The sequence below is a fragment of the Doryrhamphus excisus genome, chromosome 4 (genome assembly GCF_030265055.1).
Source record: "Doryrhamphus excisus isolate RoL2022-K1 chromosome 4, RoL_Dexc_1.0, whole genome shotgun sequence".
NCBI classification, from domain to species: domain Eukaryota; kingdom Metazoa; phylum Chordata; class Actinopteri; order Syngnathiformes; family Syngnathidae; genus Doryrhamphus; species Doryrhamphus excisus.
In genome coordinates, this window is record NC_080469.1 from 20,862,790 (window position 1) to 20,879,853 (window position 17,064).

The 17,064-nt window shown below is 37.4% G+C and overlaps 2 protein-coding genes across 5 annotated transcripts in view; one reads left to right on the forward strand and one right to left on the reverse strand.

Annotated features, from left to right (window-relative positions):
* clip1a (CAP-GLY domain containing linker protein 1a) overlaps window positions 1-1,583 on the forward strand; it is a 34,902-nt gene extending 33,319 nt beyond the window's left edge. For 3 of the 4 annotated variants that reach the window (XM_058069578.1, XM_058069581.1, XM_058069579.1), the window contains one exon: window positions 562-1,583. In XM_058069578.1, coding sequence (XP_057925561.1) covers window positions 562-787 — 226 coding nt within the window. In that variant the 3' untranslated portion in view covers window positions 788-1,583. The remainder of the gene's footprint in view (window positions 1-561) is intronic. The other variant, XM_058069580.1, reaches the window with a different exon arrangement.
* Window positions 1,038-11,529, reverse strand: LOC131127566 (leucine-rich repeat-containing protein 43-like). Its single transcript, XM_058069583.1, has 12 exons — window positions 11,443-11,529; window positions 9,865-10,077; window positions 9,680-9,790; window positions 9,428-9,567; window positions 7,369-7,607; window positions 7,130-7,293; window positions 6,933-7,038; window positions 5,549-5,688; window positions 5,391-5,474; window positions 2,851-3,051; window positions 2,683-2,770; window positions 1,038-1,720 (listed from the first exon to the last, which is right to left on the reverse strand). The coding sequence occupies exons 1-12, from the start codon at window positions 11,527-11,529 to the stop codon at window positions 1,605-1,607; spliced, it is 1,689 nt and encodes a 562-aa protein (XP_057925566.1). The 3' UTR covers window positions 1,038-1,604.
* Between the last annotated feature and the right edge of the window lie 5,535 nt (window positions 11,530-17,064).

Sequence of the window (17,064 nt, forward strand, 5' to 3'; positions counted from 1 at the left end):
ACATATAGACAAACAACCATTCACACTCACATTCATACCTATGGACAATTTGGAGTCGCCAATTAACCTAGCATGTTTTTGGAATGTGGGAGGAAACCGGAATACCCGGAGAAAACATGCAACATGCAAACTCCACGAGGGTAGAATTGAACTCGGGTCTCCTAGCTGTGAGGCCTATGCGCTAACCACTTGTTAGCTAATGTATTCAAGATATTTCATGACAGTTTTTATGTTTATGCAATAGACTTTGGCGCCAGCTGCTTATAATGATTTGCGTTGTAGTTTCCAAGAAAAAGTCTGCAAATACAAATTAAATATTTGATGTCCAAACTGTAGACATATTAAAATATACAGACAGGCTTCCAGCTAGAACGGCTTGCTCGTAGACGCCTTCTGTACATTCTGATAAAGGACCCCCTTTTTGCCGTATTTTGCATCAGTACCGCATCTTGGAAACCAGCCTTCTTTATTAGTGAACCAAACCAAGACAAATGTCCCTACTTTTGTTCTGGGAGCATTTTGCTTGTAGACGTGTGTGACGATCCGTGTTTTGCTCTGCAGCGTGGACAAGCCCGCGAAGAAGAAACCGCCGCCGCGACTGTTCTGCGACATCTGCGACTGCTTCGACAAGCACGACACCGAGGACTGTCCCACGCAAGAGCAGACGCCCGACTCGCCGCCACACAGCACTTACCACGGCAGCAAGGGCGAGGAGCGGCCATACTGCTGCATCTGTGAGGTGTTCGGCCACTGGACCGACGCCTGCAACGACGACCAGACCTTTTGATGGCGCTCGCACAATCAACGCCCTTTGCTGTTGTTTTTTTTTTTCCCCCCACCATGCTGGATGACTCTGTACGGTTTGTGTTTCAAATTGCTTGGACGGGGCCCTGATATCAAAGGAAGTACTCCATCTTCACACAGCATCTCATGAAGCGCTTTGTATTTATCCACGGCTAACGTGTGGGTTTTTGATCATATCTTGATTGTTGTTTGCACAGCTTGTCAGGGGCTCACAAATATATAAATATATCAAATTATATATATATAAATATACACAGTTGTGGCCAAAAGTTTGCACTCCCCAGCAGAATCTGATTTTTTTTTTTTGGTTGGCCTTTTTTCAGAAAATATGAATAAGACAAAAATCTGTCTGTCACTCATGGTTAGTGTTTGTATGAATAAAAATTATTTTCCTCTTTTTAAACCATAATAACAACATGGCCAAATCAAATTCTGCTAGGGAGTATAAACTTTAAGCCACAACTGTATAGACGAAATCCAAACAAAGTCTATTTGAAGAATGATGCCATGGAGTGTCATTTTGTTTGAAAATTGGCAAGCCATAGTTTATTTTTTTAATGCCGGGAAATACTTTTAAAGATTTGATAATGTGCATGTAAGGGAGAGAGAGAGACATGAAGACATTGTGGCTTTAATAAGAACATTGGACACTTGCTTCGAAAAGCACTTCACACACACATCATTGCTCCTTTGTATGTGTGTGTGTGTGTGTGTAAGAGACTTTTTTTTAGAAAAAAAACAAGATTTATGTGAAAATAAAAGTTCTGTGTTCACACTCAGTCCGTATCTGCAGTCAGTCTTCATTTGAGAGGTAAGAGCGGCGCCACTTCACACGCACTACGCCATTTCTTCAGTTCCACGCTCAGCTCCAAGGTGGCCTCGGCTCCAGACGGGGTGATGCTGTCAGCATCAGTGTCTGCATGACCCACACACACACACACACACACACTTTAAATATCCGTGCACTGGCCACAACATTAGGAACAGCACCTGGTACTTCCATTAGGTACGGTCCGAGAGGGCCATCAAAAATGACACCTGATTTGAACTAACCTATAATCAATGTGGAAAAGCTAATTATCATTTTCATTATCGCGTTTGATAGACAAATCATGTTCATGGTCTTTATGACCATATTTTTTTTTCTTTTCATAACTTTTAACATATGTCTTTTTTGTCCAAATTGAGATTTACAGTGTTTTGTTTTTGTTTTTTATTATTTAGATAAGTCCAGTAGTTTTTATATTTAGATTTTTTTTGTATATTTTATTTACATTTTTTAATGGTCTTTATTTTAGTAACTAATTACACCAATACCTTTTTAATATTTAGATTTTTTTTTTATGTATCTGCAGAGTTTATCCATGAAAAATTTTAACGTTTTAAGAGTTCATTCTTTTTCTACCGCTTTTTCCTCACGAGGGTCACGAGGAAAAGGCGAGAGGCGGGGTACACCCTGGACTGGTCGCCAGCCAATCACAGGGCACATATAGACAAACAACCATTCACACTCACATTCATACCTATGGACAATTTGGAGTCGCCAATTAACCTAGCATGTTTTTGGAATGTGGGAGGAAACCGGAGTACCCGGAGAAAACCCACGCATGCACGGGGAGAACATGCAAACTCCACACAGAGATGGCCAGAGGGTGGAATTGAACCCTGATCTCCTAGCGTTTTTAAGAGTTATTTCACTGTATTTATTGCTAGATTTATAGTAAATGAGTATTTTTTATTTAAATGTAATTTCTATATAAAATATATTTTCTGAATACCCTACCTGAAATGCATTGTGGTAGTCCCATGACACAGAGCAGTGAAAAGGATGTGATTGGGTGTACCTAATGTTGTGTCCACTAGCTGAGAGGAAATCACCTCTGCCTGTTGCAGCTTTCTTGGTTGCAGCGCGGCCGGCCGCCTTCTTCTTGGGCTCCTCCTTGGCTTGCTTCTCCGCCGTGGCGTTCTTCAAGAGAGCAACAACACACCATGAACGAGACCCCAGTGAGCCCACCGAAACTCGGCCTTCCCAAATCCCAAACTTGCCTCCTCGGGTATGAGAGCGTCTTCTGGGGGAGGATCTTTGTGCAGGACACCAAAGTTACACAGGACGCTGACCCTTTGACCTCCGCTGAGGAGCAGGCTGTGCAGGGGGACGTGCGCTGAGGCCACCACCGTAATGATGGGGGCGTCTGGGACCAGCTCCGTGCACGCTTTCTTCTTTTTGTCCTTGGTCTTCGCTGCTCCCTGAGGAACATTTTGTCAGCTTTTTTGTTCCCACTTCTTCAAAATTCAAAACGGCAACATGCTCCTTTCATATACAGGATCTTTGAGGAGCATTTTTACATGACTTTCTTAAAAACAACAAAATGCTTCCATAATATAGATGATCTTTGAGTCATGTTTTTGCAGTCCTTAAAAAACAGCTCCTGTCATATAGAAGATCTTTGAGTTGCCTTTTTGCACTGGGTCTGTCAAAACAGCAGAGTATAGAGGATCTTTGGCTAGCACTTTTACATTAAGTTCTTAAAAACTGCAAATGCTCCTGTCATATAGAGGATCTTTGGCTGGCACTTTTACATGGAAGTTCTTAAAAACCGCAAATGCTCCTGTCAAATACAGGATCTTTGGCTGGCACTTTTACATGAAGTTCTTAAAAACAGCAAATGCTCCTGTCGTAAAGAGGATCTTTGACTAGCACTTTTACATGAAGTTCTTAAAAACAGCAAATGCTCCTGTCATATAGAGGATCTTTTGCTAGCACTTTTACATGAAGTTCTTAAAAACAGCAAATGCTCCTGTCGTATAGAGGATCTTTTGCTAGCACTTTTACATGAAGTTCTTAAAAATAGCAAATGCTCCTGTCAAATACAGGATCTTTTGCTAGCACTTTTACATGACGTTCTTAAAAACAGCAAATGCTCCTGTCATATAGAGGATCTTTGGCTAGCACTTTTACATGAAGTTCTTAAAAACAGCAAATGCTCCTGTTATATAGAGGATCTCTGACTAGCACTTTTACATGAAGTTTTTAAAAACAGCAAATGCTCCTGTCATATAGAGGATCTTTTGCTCGCACTTTTACATGAAGTTCTTAAAAATAGCAAATGCTCCTGTCAAATACAGGATCTTTTGCTAGCACTTTTACATGACGTTCTTAAAAACAGCAAATGCTCCTGTCATATAGAGGATCTTTGGCTAGCACTTTTACATTAAGTTCTTAAAAACAGCAAATGCTCCTGTCATATAGAGGATCTTTGACTAGCACTTTTACATGAAGTTCTTAAAAACAGCAAATGTTCCTGTCGTATAGAGGATCTTTTGCTAGCACTTTTACATGACGTTCTTAAAAACAGCAAATGCTCCTGTCATATAGAGGATCTTTGGCTGGCACTTTTACATGAAGTTCTTAAAAACAGCAAATGCTCCTGCCATATAAAGGATCTTTGGCTAGCACTTTTACATGACGTTCTTAAAAACAGCAAATGCTCCTGTCATTTAGAGGATCTTTGACTAGCACTTTTACATGACGTTCTTAAAAACAGCAAATGCTCCTGTCATATAGAGGATCTTTGGATAGCACTTTTACATGAAGTTCTTAAAAACAGCAAATGCTCCTATCATATAGAGGATCTTTGGCTAGCACTTTTACATGAAGTTCTTAAAAACAGCAAATGCTCCTGTCAAATACAGGATCTTTGACTAGCACTTTTACATGAAGTTCTTAAAAACAGCAAATGCTCCTGTCATATAGAGGATCTTTGACTAGCACTTTTACATAAGTTCTTAAAAACAGCAAATGCTCCTGTCATATAGAGGATCTTTGGCTAGCACTTTTACATGAAGTTCTTAAAAACAGCAAATGCTCCTGTCATATAGAGGATCTTTGACTAGCACTTTTACATGAAGTTCTTAAAAACAGTAAATGCTCCTGTCATATAGAGGATCTTTGACTAGCACTTTTACATGGAAGTTCTTAAAAACAGCAAATGCTCCTGTTATATATAGGATCTTTGGCTAGCACTTTTACATGAAGTTCTTAAAAACAGCAAATGGTCCTGTCACAGAGAGGATCTTTGACTAGCACTTTTACATGAAGTTCTTAAAAACAGCAAACGCTCCTGTCAAATACAGGATCTTTGACTGGCACTATTATTTAAGTTCTTAAAAACACCAAATGCTCTTGTCACACGAAGGATCTTTGTCTAGCATTTTTGCAGTAGATCCTTAAAAACTGCTCCTGTCATATAGAAGATCTTTGAGTTGCGTTATTGCATTAGGTCTTTTTTTGTTTGTTTTTTTACACTAATTTCTTAAAACGGCAAAATGGTCCAGTCATAGGGGATCTTTGACTTGCATTTTTTACAGTATGTTCTCAAAAACAACAAAATGTTCCTATGCAGAGGCTTTTTTTTTTTTGCAAAAGGACCGTCCAAACGGCAGCGCACGTCTCTATAGAGGATCTTTGACTATAATTTTTACAGTAAGCTGATAAAAAGGGCAAAAGGCTGCTGTCGTATAAAGGATCTTTGAGTAGCGTTTTTGCAGTGGCAAAAGGAAGGCAGCCACAGTGAGACTCCACCCACTTGTTTTTCTCCTTTCTTGCCTGTGGCAGCTTGACCATCTTTGGCCGGGGGGGCGTCTGACACCTCGACGGGCCATGAGAGCACCTGAAGGGAGAAGAGAGCCCTAAAAACATGAAGGCAGCATGTACTCTTTTCCTTTTTCGGAAGATTGGCCTCACCTTTTCCTGTTCAATATGAACCTCAAGTCCTTGGCTGAGGAATTTCTTGAAGCCCCTCACGTCTCGCACGATGAGCGTCAGCACGTCGGCAAAGTCCACACAGGTCGACCATGGGTGGTGGGACGTGCTGTGTCTCGACTCTGTAACGCACAAACCGCAGACACTGCATGCTTCCACAAAGTCATGAGGTCAGGTTGCATCATCGCATTTGACTTCACCGACATTTCATCATCCTCCTGTCGGCACTCCCACCTCTGTCAGTTAGCAAATGTGTTACCTATGTTTGTGTTACCTATGTTAGTAAATGTGTTACCTGTGTTAGCAAATGTGTTATCTATGTTTGTGTTACCTATGTTAGTAAATGTGTTACCTGTGTTAGCAAATGTGTTACCTATGTTTGTGTTACCTATGTTAGTAAATGTGTTACCTGTGTTAGCAAATGTGTTACCTATGTTTGCTACCTATGTTAGTAAATGTGTTACCTATGTTTGTGTTACCTAGGTTAGTAAATGTGTTACCTATGTTAATAAATATGTTCCCTATGTTAGCAAATGTGTTACCTACGTTAGCAAATGTTACCTATGTTAGTAAATGTGTTATCTATGTTTGTTACCTATGTTAGTAAATGTGTTACCTGTGTTAGCAAATGTGTTACCTATGTTTGCTACCTATGTTAGTAAATGTGTTACCTATGTGTTACCAGTGTTAGTAAGTGTTACCTGTGTTAGCAAATGTGTTACCTATGTTAGTAAATGTGTTACCTGTGTTAGCAAATGTGTTACCTGTTTGTTACCTATGTTTGTGTTACCTAGGTTAGTAAATGTGTTACCTATGTTAATAAATGTGTTCCCTACGTTAGCAAATGTGTTACCTACATTAGCAAATGTTACCTATGTTAGTAAATGTGTTATCTATGTTTGTGTTACCTAGGTTAGTAAATGTGTTACTTATGTTCATAAATGTGTTTCCTATGTTAGCAAATGCGTTACCTATGTTAGTAAATGTGTTACCTATGTTTGTTACCTATGTTAGTAAATGTGTTACCTATGTTTGTGTTACCTAGGTTAGTAAATGTGTTACCTGTGTTAGCAAATGTGTTTCCTGTTTGTTACCTAGGTTAGTAAATGTGTTACCTATGTTTGTGTTACCTAGGTTAGTAAATGTGTTACCTGTTTGTTACTTATGTTAGTAAATGTGTTATCTGTGTTACCAAATGTGTTACCTATGTTTGATACCTGTGTTAGTAAATGTGTTAACTATGTTTGTTACCTAGGTTAGTAAATGTGTTAACTATGTTTGTTACCTATGTTAGTAAATGTGTTACCTATGTTAGTAAATGTCAAGTAAAAGTCGATATGAGTTGTGTTAATAAATGTGTTATTACCACATGGGGTGTCCAGGCAGCTGCTGTCAGATTTGACACTGGCGTCCGACGTTTCCTTTTCACTTCTGTTGCCTCGGCCTTGGACCTTCAGCTTACCGTCAACTTCCTGTGTAGACGTGTCAGACGTGCAGTTTTATTTAGTCTTTATTTAGCATTGGCTGTTAGCTGATGGTGAGCGTGAGTGTGAGCGCTTGTACCTGGTAGGAGGTGGTTTGACGGCTGAAGAACATGTATGTGATCAAGTAGCTGTACGTGACGACTGGGAATTCCGGCGGGTTGGGCTCTTCATTGATGAGCGGGTCGGGGAGTCCCATCAGGCGGCCCACTCGCACTGTGGCTGAGGCCCAGTCCACCATCACCGCTGTGCCAACACATCGTAGACATCATCACGCCCGTCCAACCCCATCTCACTCATTCTCAATGAAGGGACACTCACGGCTCATCTTGGCCATCCCTCGGTAGCGGTGTCTCTCCTCTGGGGTGATCCACGAGGCGTCCAGGTAGGAGAGGCGGGGCAGGGCGTCCACGGTGAAGCCCGGGTAGGAGGGGGTCAGGGTGAAGGGGTTTCCCTCCAGGACCAACGTTCTGAGTCGAGGCATGGTGTTCAGGGCCTTCAAGAGGGGCCACTGGGCCTGGAAGTCGCAGTCGCTCAGGTCCAGACACACCAGCTGAGGCCTCAACACACAAACACACTAATTAACTCATTCATTTTCTACCACTTAGGGTCACGGGTGGGGTGGGGTGGGTGGGGGGGGGGGTTGCTGAACTCGGACTCGGGTCTCCTAGTTGTCCTAGCAGCCCTCAACTCATTCATTCAAAATTAATTACTTGCTGTTTTTAGGAATCTTCTTCCAAAACGCATGCCAACACATGTCAAAGATCCTCTATAATATAGCATCTACATGACAGGAGCGGTCTGCTGTTTTTTGTCATCTGCTGTAAAAATACGAGTAAAAGCAGATGTGACAGAAGCACGCTGCTGTTTTTAGTCATCCGTTTTAAAAATGGTAGTCAAAGATCTTCTATAATTTGGAGTCAGATAGGAACATTGCTGTTTTTAGGAACCTGTTGCAAAAATATCTATGTGACAGGAGCACTCTGCAGTTTTTATTAATCAGCTGTTTTTAGTAATACACTGGACAGTTGAGCTGCTGTTTTTAATAATCAGCTATTTTTGGTAATACACTGGACAGGGGAGCGCTGCTGTTTTTAATAATCAGCTGTTTTTGGTAATACAGTGGACAGGAGAGCTCTGCTGTTTTTAATAATCAGCTGTTTTTGGTAATACACTGGACAGGAGAGCTCTGCTGTTTTTGGTTAAACACTGTTCAGGTGAGCTCTGCTATTTTTAATAATCAGCTATTTTTGGTAATACACTGGACAGGAGAGCTCTGCTGTTTTTGGTAATACACTGGACAGGTGAGCTCTGCTGTTTTTAATAATCAGCTGTTTTGGTAATACACTGGACAGCAGGGCTCTGCTGTTTTTGGTAATACACTGGACAGGAGAGCTCTGCTGTTTTTAATAATCAGCTGTTTTTGGTAATACACTGGACAGGAGAGCTCTGCTGTTTTTGGTTAAACACTGTTCAGGTGAGCTCTGCTATTTTTAATAATCAGCTATTTTTGGTAATACACTGGACAGGAGAGCTCTGCTGTTTTTGGTAATACACTGGACAGGTGAGCTCTGCTGTTTTTAATAATCAGCTGTTTTGGTAATACACTGGACAGCAGGGCTCTGCTGTTTTTGGTAATACACTGGACAGGAGAGCTCTGCTGTTTTTAATAATCAGCTGTTTTTGGTAATACACTGGACAGGAGAGCTCTGCTGTTTTTAATAATCAGCTGTTTTTGGTAATACACTGGACAGGAGAGCTCTGCTGTTTATAATAATCAGCTGTTTTTGTAATACACTGGACAGGAGAGCTCTGCTGTTTTTAATAATCAGCTGTTTTTGGTAATACAGGGGACAGGAGAGCTGTACTGTTTTTGGTAATACACTGGACAGGAGAGCTCTGCTGTTTTTAATAATCAGCTGTTTTTGGTAATACACTGGACAGGAGAGCTCTGCTGTTTTGGGGAATCTGCTGCAAAAATGTGACTCAAAAATCCCCTTTGTGCTCTGCTGTTTTTAGTCATCAGCTTCAAAATACTAGTCAAAGATCATCTATAATATTGAGGCTACATGACAGGAGTGTTCTGCTGTTTTTAAGAACCAGCTGTAGCAAAAATGCTAGCCAATTTTGTTGATAAGCCACAAAAACTGTCAAATATCATCTGTGACTTATTAAAGAATCTGCAGCTCAAATGCCAGTCAAAGATCATCTATGTGACAGGAGAGGAATCTGCTGCATAAACGCTACGTAAAATATAGATACAGTATATTTTTACAAATACAGTAAATGTACATTGTCAAGATCGGTCTTCTGAACATGTTGGATGGCAGAGACCCTGTTACACAATTTCACTTCCTGTTTGGGCTTGTGTGACCCCTACCAGTGCCTTCCTGTGAGCTGAGTGACGTCGCAATGCGAACCCAGTCCGTTGGACGCCAGGCCCAGGTACTGCAGGCGAGGCGGCGGGGAGTTGGCCAAACGGCCCAGAGCAGACAGACAGTTGGCTCGCAGCTCCAGCACCTGCAGACAGAGCGCACGTACAGTATACAGTATGCAGAGTCACACCTCACATAATAAAAGTGATGTCATAAATCTTCTTTGTTTCACTTGTTAAGCATGCCTGGACGCAGACCTTCAAAGTTCTGGGAAGATTCTCTGCTGAGATTTCCGAGATTTTGTTGGCACTCAGCACAAGTTCCTCCAGATTGCAGAACTTCAGCAGGCAGTCATCGATAACTGACACCTGGAAGAGAACAACCGCTGCCTCAGACACCAGAGAAAGGACAGGGACAAATGTTCAAACGTCCACGCACTCACATCCTTGTCTACGATCCGCAGCGAGCTGAAGAAGCTGCAAATGAAATCGTCGTTGATCCGCTCAGGCGTCACCACGGCCACCCGTTTCAGGGCGGCGGCCTGCTGGCTCCACAGCTCGTCCATCCTCCATGGTGAGTGGGGACAATTCAGGAGGTCCAAAAGCATGTCCGTGTCCTCCTTGTCCGCCTCCTCGGCGTTGACTTTGCTCTTCCGCTGAAAAGCAGCAACAGCACACCATCATTTGCTAGCATTTTGGACAAAAAAAAGTCCTAGAAGTGCAGCATCATTAGTAGGAAAGTGAATTTGGCAACCTTTTCAAGCCGTTCTTCTTTTTGGATCTTTAGCATAAATTGAGATTAGCATGCTAGCTATTAGCACCGTTAGCCATTTGGTTGGGGTAATTACTTGATGTCCAGGTAACCATAGTTTCAAAGGCGAAGCTCAAAAGCCATCTATTCGGTGTCATATAAAGTTAGCAGTGATCTTTAGTATAAATTGAGATGAGCATGCTAGCTATTAGCATCATTAGCCAGTTGGTTGGGCTAATTACTGTCAGGGTTACAATCATTTCTAATGCAAAGCTCAAAAGTCACCTCGTGGTGTCAAATAAAGTTAGCAGTGATCTTTAGCATAAATTGAGATTAGCATGCGAGCTATTAACATCGTTAGCCATTTGTTTGGGGTAATTACTTACTGTCCAGGTAACAATAGTTTCAAACCTGAAGCTCAAAAGCCACAAATTCGTTGTCAAATAAAATCAGCAGTGATCTTTAGCATAAATTGAGATTAGCATGCTAGCTATTAGAATCGTTAGCCATTTGGTTGGGGTAATTACTTAATGTCCAGGTCACAATAGTTTCCAAGGTGAAGCTCAAAAGCCACAAATTCGTTGTCAAATAAAGTTAGCAGTGATCATTAGCATAAATTGAGATTAGCATGCTAGCTATTAGCATCGTTAGCCATTTGATTGGGCTAATTACTGTCAGGGTTACAATAGTTTGTAAGGCGAAGCTCAAAAGCCACCAATTCGTTGTCAAATAAAGTTAGCAGTGATCTTTATCATAAAATGAGATTAGCATGCTCACTATTAGCATCGTTAGCCATTTGGTTGGACTACTTACTGTCAGGGTTACAATAGTTTCTAAGGCAAAGCTCAAAAGCCACCTCGTGGTGTCAAATGAAGTTAGCAGTGATCTTTAGCATAAATTGAGATTAGCATGCTAGCTATTAGCATCGTTAGCGATTTGTTTGGACTTACTGTCCAGGTAACAATAGTTTCAAACCTGAAGCTCAAAAGCCACAAATTCGTTATCAAATAAAGTTAGCAGTGATCTTTAGCATAAATTGAGATGAGCATGCTAGCTATTAGCATCATTAGCCATTTGCTTGAGCTAATTACTTACCGTCCAGGTTACAATGGTTTTTATTACTAATATTAATCATTCAACTGTCTAATATAAATTTGACTAGGCTTCCATCTTACATTATATTGTATTTGTAGGTCTTTCCATGATGAATATTGCTGAATGATATCATATTCCATTCCATGATAATAACTTTATACCATTTCCTACCCACCCAGCTGCCATTTCCACAGGGAAACTGGTTGAGACACAGGCGACTAATATGTTTATCCAAAACGGCCGAGAGCGCCATGGAGCTCATCCTCTTCCCATTTGCTGGTTGCTTTTGTCACGAGAGGCGTCCATGATCCCAAAACGGACGCTTGGCCCCCTGGAAGCAAGGTGGAAGCTTCTGTTTGGGCTAGGGTTGCCTAGCAACAGTCAAGTGTGTCAAGTGTCAAGTGTCTCTGCAGAGGCCTCAGCTGCATTGCCACCACCAAGCAAAAAATGAAGTAGTAGCGGTCTTGTAGAAAGAAGCATTTAGTGATGATGCCCTGCATTGCATTGTCATCGTGTCATCATGAATTCATCATCAAAGATCTTCTTGGACGTCCTCACAGACTAAAGCAAGGCGCCGTTTGGGGGAAGATAGAAAGCAGGTGGAAAAGACTCTCCACACACCAGTAAACATGCACACATTATTATTTTTATAATTGATTGTTAATATTTATTATTATTCATTCATTCATTTTCTGTCGCTTTTTCGTCACGAGGGTCGCGGGGGGTGCTGGAGCCTATCCCAGCTGTCTTGGGGCGAGAGGCGGGGTACACCCTGGACTGGTGGCCAGCCAATCACAGGGCACATATAGACAAACAACCATTCACACTCACATTCATACCTATGGACAATTTGGAGTCGCCAATTAACCTAGCATGTTTTTGGAATGTGGGAAGAAACCGAAGAACATGCAAACTTCACACAGAGATGGCCGGGGGTGGAATTGAAGATGTGAGGCCTGCGCACTAACCACTATTCCACCATGCAGCCTTGGGAAGCACGAATCCAAGGAAATACAGCTGGAATAGGTGCAGATTCTGGAAGATCTAGTAGCTCAGGGGTGGGCAAATATTTGGACTCGAGGGCCGCATTGAGTTAACAAAATTGTCTGGGGGGCCAGAACATATATTTAACACACACACACTATTTTATGCTTATCATTTTCCTTGAATTATTTGTCTAATTTTATCTGTAAAAGTGTTATCCTATATCAGTTGTATGTTCTCATGTCCCTTTTTTAGGAGCACTTTAAACATCACACCACATCAAACTATGTCATTTAATTTGACAGTTTTGTTGTTTATTTTTTACTAAATCAGACATCCGACTTGCAAGTCATGTTGCCAGTTTGTATGTTAAAAGTTGAAGTTACTTAGAAAGCAACTGGCGGGCCGGATTCAAACGCTTGGTGGGCCGCATGTGGCCCCCGGGCCGTAGTTTGCCCACCCCTGTAGTAGCTGCTCTATAGGAGTCCACAACCCAATACAAAGGGTCAAAAAATGAGCATTTGGAATGTGGGAGGAAACCGGAGTACCCGGAGAAAACCCACACATGCACGGGGAGAACATGCAAACTCCACACAGAGATGGCCAAGGGTGGAATTGAACCCTGGTCTCCTAGCTGTGAGGTCTCCGCGCTAACCACTCCATTCAAACCATTCCAACAGTTTAAAAACATTCATTTTTGTTTATTTTATTACACTAGAAATAAAACAATATTATCAGAAATACAGAAAGAAATACAAATGATTGTTATTATTAAAGTAACTGTAGCATTTATTTTAATAAATAATAATAATAACTAATAATAAATAAATTATAGTGGAATACAGTCATACATTTCTGAGAATAAAGTCACAAAATTCACAAGAAAAAAAACGTACATTTACGAGAATAACCTTGTAAATTTATGAAAAATAAATGTAAATTTAAAAGTTTTTTTTAAGCAATATTTTGAGAATGAAGTCGTAAATTTAATAGAAAAATGTCTTAAATTTCTGAAAACTAATTTGCATTTAAGAGACAAAAAGTTGTAATATTACAAGAAAAAAGTTGTATATTTCAGAGAAAAATATACTTATATAAGTTATATTTGGAAAATAAAGTTGTGAAATCATAATGTTACCGGAAGAAATGTATCTGAGATTTCTTGTAAAATTTATAAATGAAGTAAAAAAATAAAATAAATTTAAATAAAAAAATAAATAAATGAAGCCATAAATTTGCGAGTAATATTTCGAGAATAACTACAAGAGCAAAAGTTGTATTTTTTTGTAAATATCTGAAAATAAAGTCATACATTTCTGTGAAAACATTTGTAAATTAATGAGAAAAAACATGTATATTTACAAGAATATAAGTTGTAAATTGACAGGGAAAATATTATTTAGTTTACCACTGACAGGCTACAATAGCACATGCATAAAATAACAGTAGAAATCAATAGAAATATTGTTGTAATATTGTTCAAGTAATTCATTTTCTTTTCTTTTATCACACCGCCGTGTAAAATGTATTCTTGCATATTTTTCCGGGTTCAGACTTGAAAAGTTTTTTTAAGTAATATTCTGAGAATGAGGTCGTAAATTGAATGGAAAAATGTCTTAAATATCTGAAAACTAATTTGCATTTAAGAAACAAAAAATTGTAATATTACAAGAAAAAAGTTGTATATTTCAGAGAAAAATATACTTCAATATACAAAAATAAAGGTGTAAATTAAGAGAAAAAAAAGTTATATTTGGAGAATAAAGTTGTAAAATCATAATGTTACCGGAAGAAATGTATCTGAGATTTCTTGTAAAATTTATAAATGAAGTCAAAATAAATAAATAAATAAAATAAATAAATAAAAAATAAAAAATAAAAAATAAAAAATAAAAAATAAAAAATAAAAAATAAAAAATAAAAAATAAAAAATAAAAAATAAAAAATAAAAAATACAAAATACAAAATACAAAATACAAAATACAAAATACAAAATACAAAAAAAACTAAACAAATAAACAAATAAACAAATAAACAAAATAAAAATAAATAATAAAAAAATAAATAATAAATAATAAAAAATAAGTAATAAAAAATAAATGAAGTCATAAATTTGCTAGTAATATTTCAAGTGTGAAAACATTTTTATATTAATGAGAAAAAAACATGTACATTTACAAGAATATAAGTTGTAAAATGACAGGAAAAAAAAACCTAATGTTTTGTTTTATTTAGTTTACCACTGGCAGGCTACAATAGCACATGCATAAAATAACAGTAGAAATCAGTAGAAATATTGTCGTAATATTGTTCAAGTAATTCATTTTCTTTTCTTTTATCACACCATCGTGTAAAATGTATTCTTGCATATTTTTCCGGGTTCAGACTTGAGTAATCCAATCTGCTTTGCAGCCCACTTTTATTGTGAAATAGTAACAATTACCAGAAGATGCTATCAATGATAATTCTTCAGGCGGATGACACTGATGATGACACTGATGATGACACTGATGATGACACTGATGATGTCACTGATGATGACATAGAGGGATAAAAAAAAAAGGCTGAGATTTGAATGTATAAAAGCTGATTGGATCCGCCGATGTGATGGAGGTCGCTAACATGACGTCTGCTGCTAAAGGTGAGCGGCTTGGAGTTTTCCCGTCATATGAATACAATAATAATCATTTGAATCATGCTAGTAATGTTGTTTGGATGTTTGTTGTGGACAGAGATGCTGCTTCTGCCGCTGCTTCTTCTTCTGATGACGTTTCAAAGCAGCGACTCGGTGGTGCTTCCGGATCACCTGACAGTCTTGGCGTTGCCTCTCTGTAACCTCGTCAAGGCAGAAAAAGATTATGTGAGTACAACGCCTTCTTGGGAACAGGGGTCAGGTCAGGGGTCAGCCATTCCACCTCCTTTCGTATTTTATCAACCATTATTTCATTTATGTAGGGACCGCGAATTGGAATGAAGTCGTAAATTGATGAGGATTTAATGAGAAATTTTATGAGATTTTATGAGAAAGAAAAAATACATTTAATTTTTTAAAAGTTGTAATATTACATGAGTAAAGTCGTAAATTTACAAAAAAAGCTTGTAAATTTGAAAGAATAAAGTCACACATTTAGGACTAAATATTTGTAAAGTTACAAGAAAAAACATATAATTTTACAATAATAAAGTTGTTTATTTACAAGGAAAAAAATATATTTTAAGAAAAAATTTTTTACAAAATTACATTTACAAGAAAAAGTCATAATATGACGTCGTAAATTCGTAAATTCATAAGAAAAAAAGAAAAAAGTGGTAATATTACAAGAAGAAAGTGGACAAAAAAATCGTAAATTTAGGAGTAAAAAAGTTTATTCTCCCAAATTTACAACTTTATTCTCAAAGAAAAAAAATCATTTGAGAAGTTGTACAATTTTAGTCATACAAATTATTGAAAAAAAATTTTAATTCATGAGAATAACCTCGTAATTTTATGAAAAATTAATGTAAATTTCTAAGAAAAAAAGGTTTTAAAAAGTAATATTTTGAGAATGAAGTCGTAAATTCATAAAATAAAAGAAAAAGTGGTAATATTACGAGAATAAAGTGGACAAAGAAAATCGTAAATTTAGGAGTAAAAAAGTTTATTCTCCCAAATTTACAACTTTATTCTCAAAGAAAAAAAATCATTTGAGAAGTTGTACAATTTTAGTCGTGCAAATTAATGAGAAAAAATTTTAATTCATGAGAATAACCTTGTAATTTTATGAAAAAATAATGTACATTTTTGAGAAAAAAAGGTTTTAAAAAGTAATATTTTGAGAATGAAGTCATAAATTCATAAGAAAAAAAGTGGTAATATTACGAGAATAAAGTGGACCAAAAAAAAATCGTAAATTTAGGAGTAAAAAAGTTTATTCTCCCAAATTTACAACTTTATTCTCAAAGAAAAAAAAATCATTTGAGAAGTTGTACAATTTTAGTCGTACAAATTAATGAGAAACATTTTCAATTCATGAGAATAACCTCGTAATTTTATGAAAAATAAATGTACATTTCTGAGAAAAAAATGTTTTAAAAAGTAATATTTTGAGAATGAAGTCATAAATTAATAAGAAAAGAAGAAAAAAGTGGTAATATTACGAGAAGAAAGTGGACAAAAAAAAATCGTATATTTAGAAGTAAAAAAGTTTATTCTCCCAAATTTACAACTTTATTCTCAAAGAAAAAAAAATCATTTGAGAAGTTGTACAATTTTAGTCATACAAATTCATGAAAAAAAATTTAATTCATGAGAATAACCTCGTAATTTTATGAAAAATTAATGTAAATTTCTGAGAAAAAAAAGGTTTTAAAAAGTAATATTTTGAGAATGAAGTCGTAAATTCATAAGAAAAAAAGAAAAAAGTGGTAATATTCCGAGAATAAAGTGGACAAAAAAAATCGTAAATTTAGGAGTAAAAAAGTTTATTCTCCCAAATTTACAACTTTATTCTCAAAGAAAAAAAAATCATTTGAAAAATTGTACAATTTTAGTCGTACAAATTAATGAGAAAAATTTTCAATTCATGAGAATAACCTCGTAATTTTATGAAAAATAAATGTAAATTTCTGAGAAAAAAATGTTTTAAAAAGTAATATTTTGAGAATGAAGTCATAAATTAATAAGAAAAGAAGAAAAAAAGTGGTAATATTACGAGAATAAAGTGGACAAAAAAAATCGTATATTTAGAAGTAAAAAAGTTTATTCTCCCAAATTTACAACTTTATTCTCAAAGAAAAAAAAATCATTTGAGAAGATGTACAATTTTAGTCATAC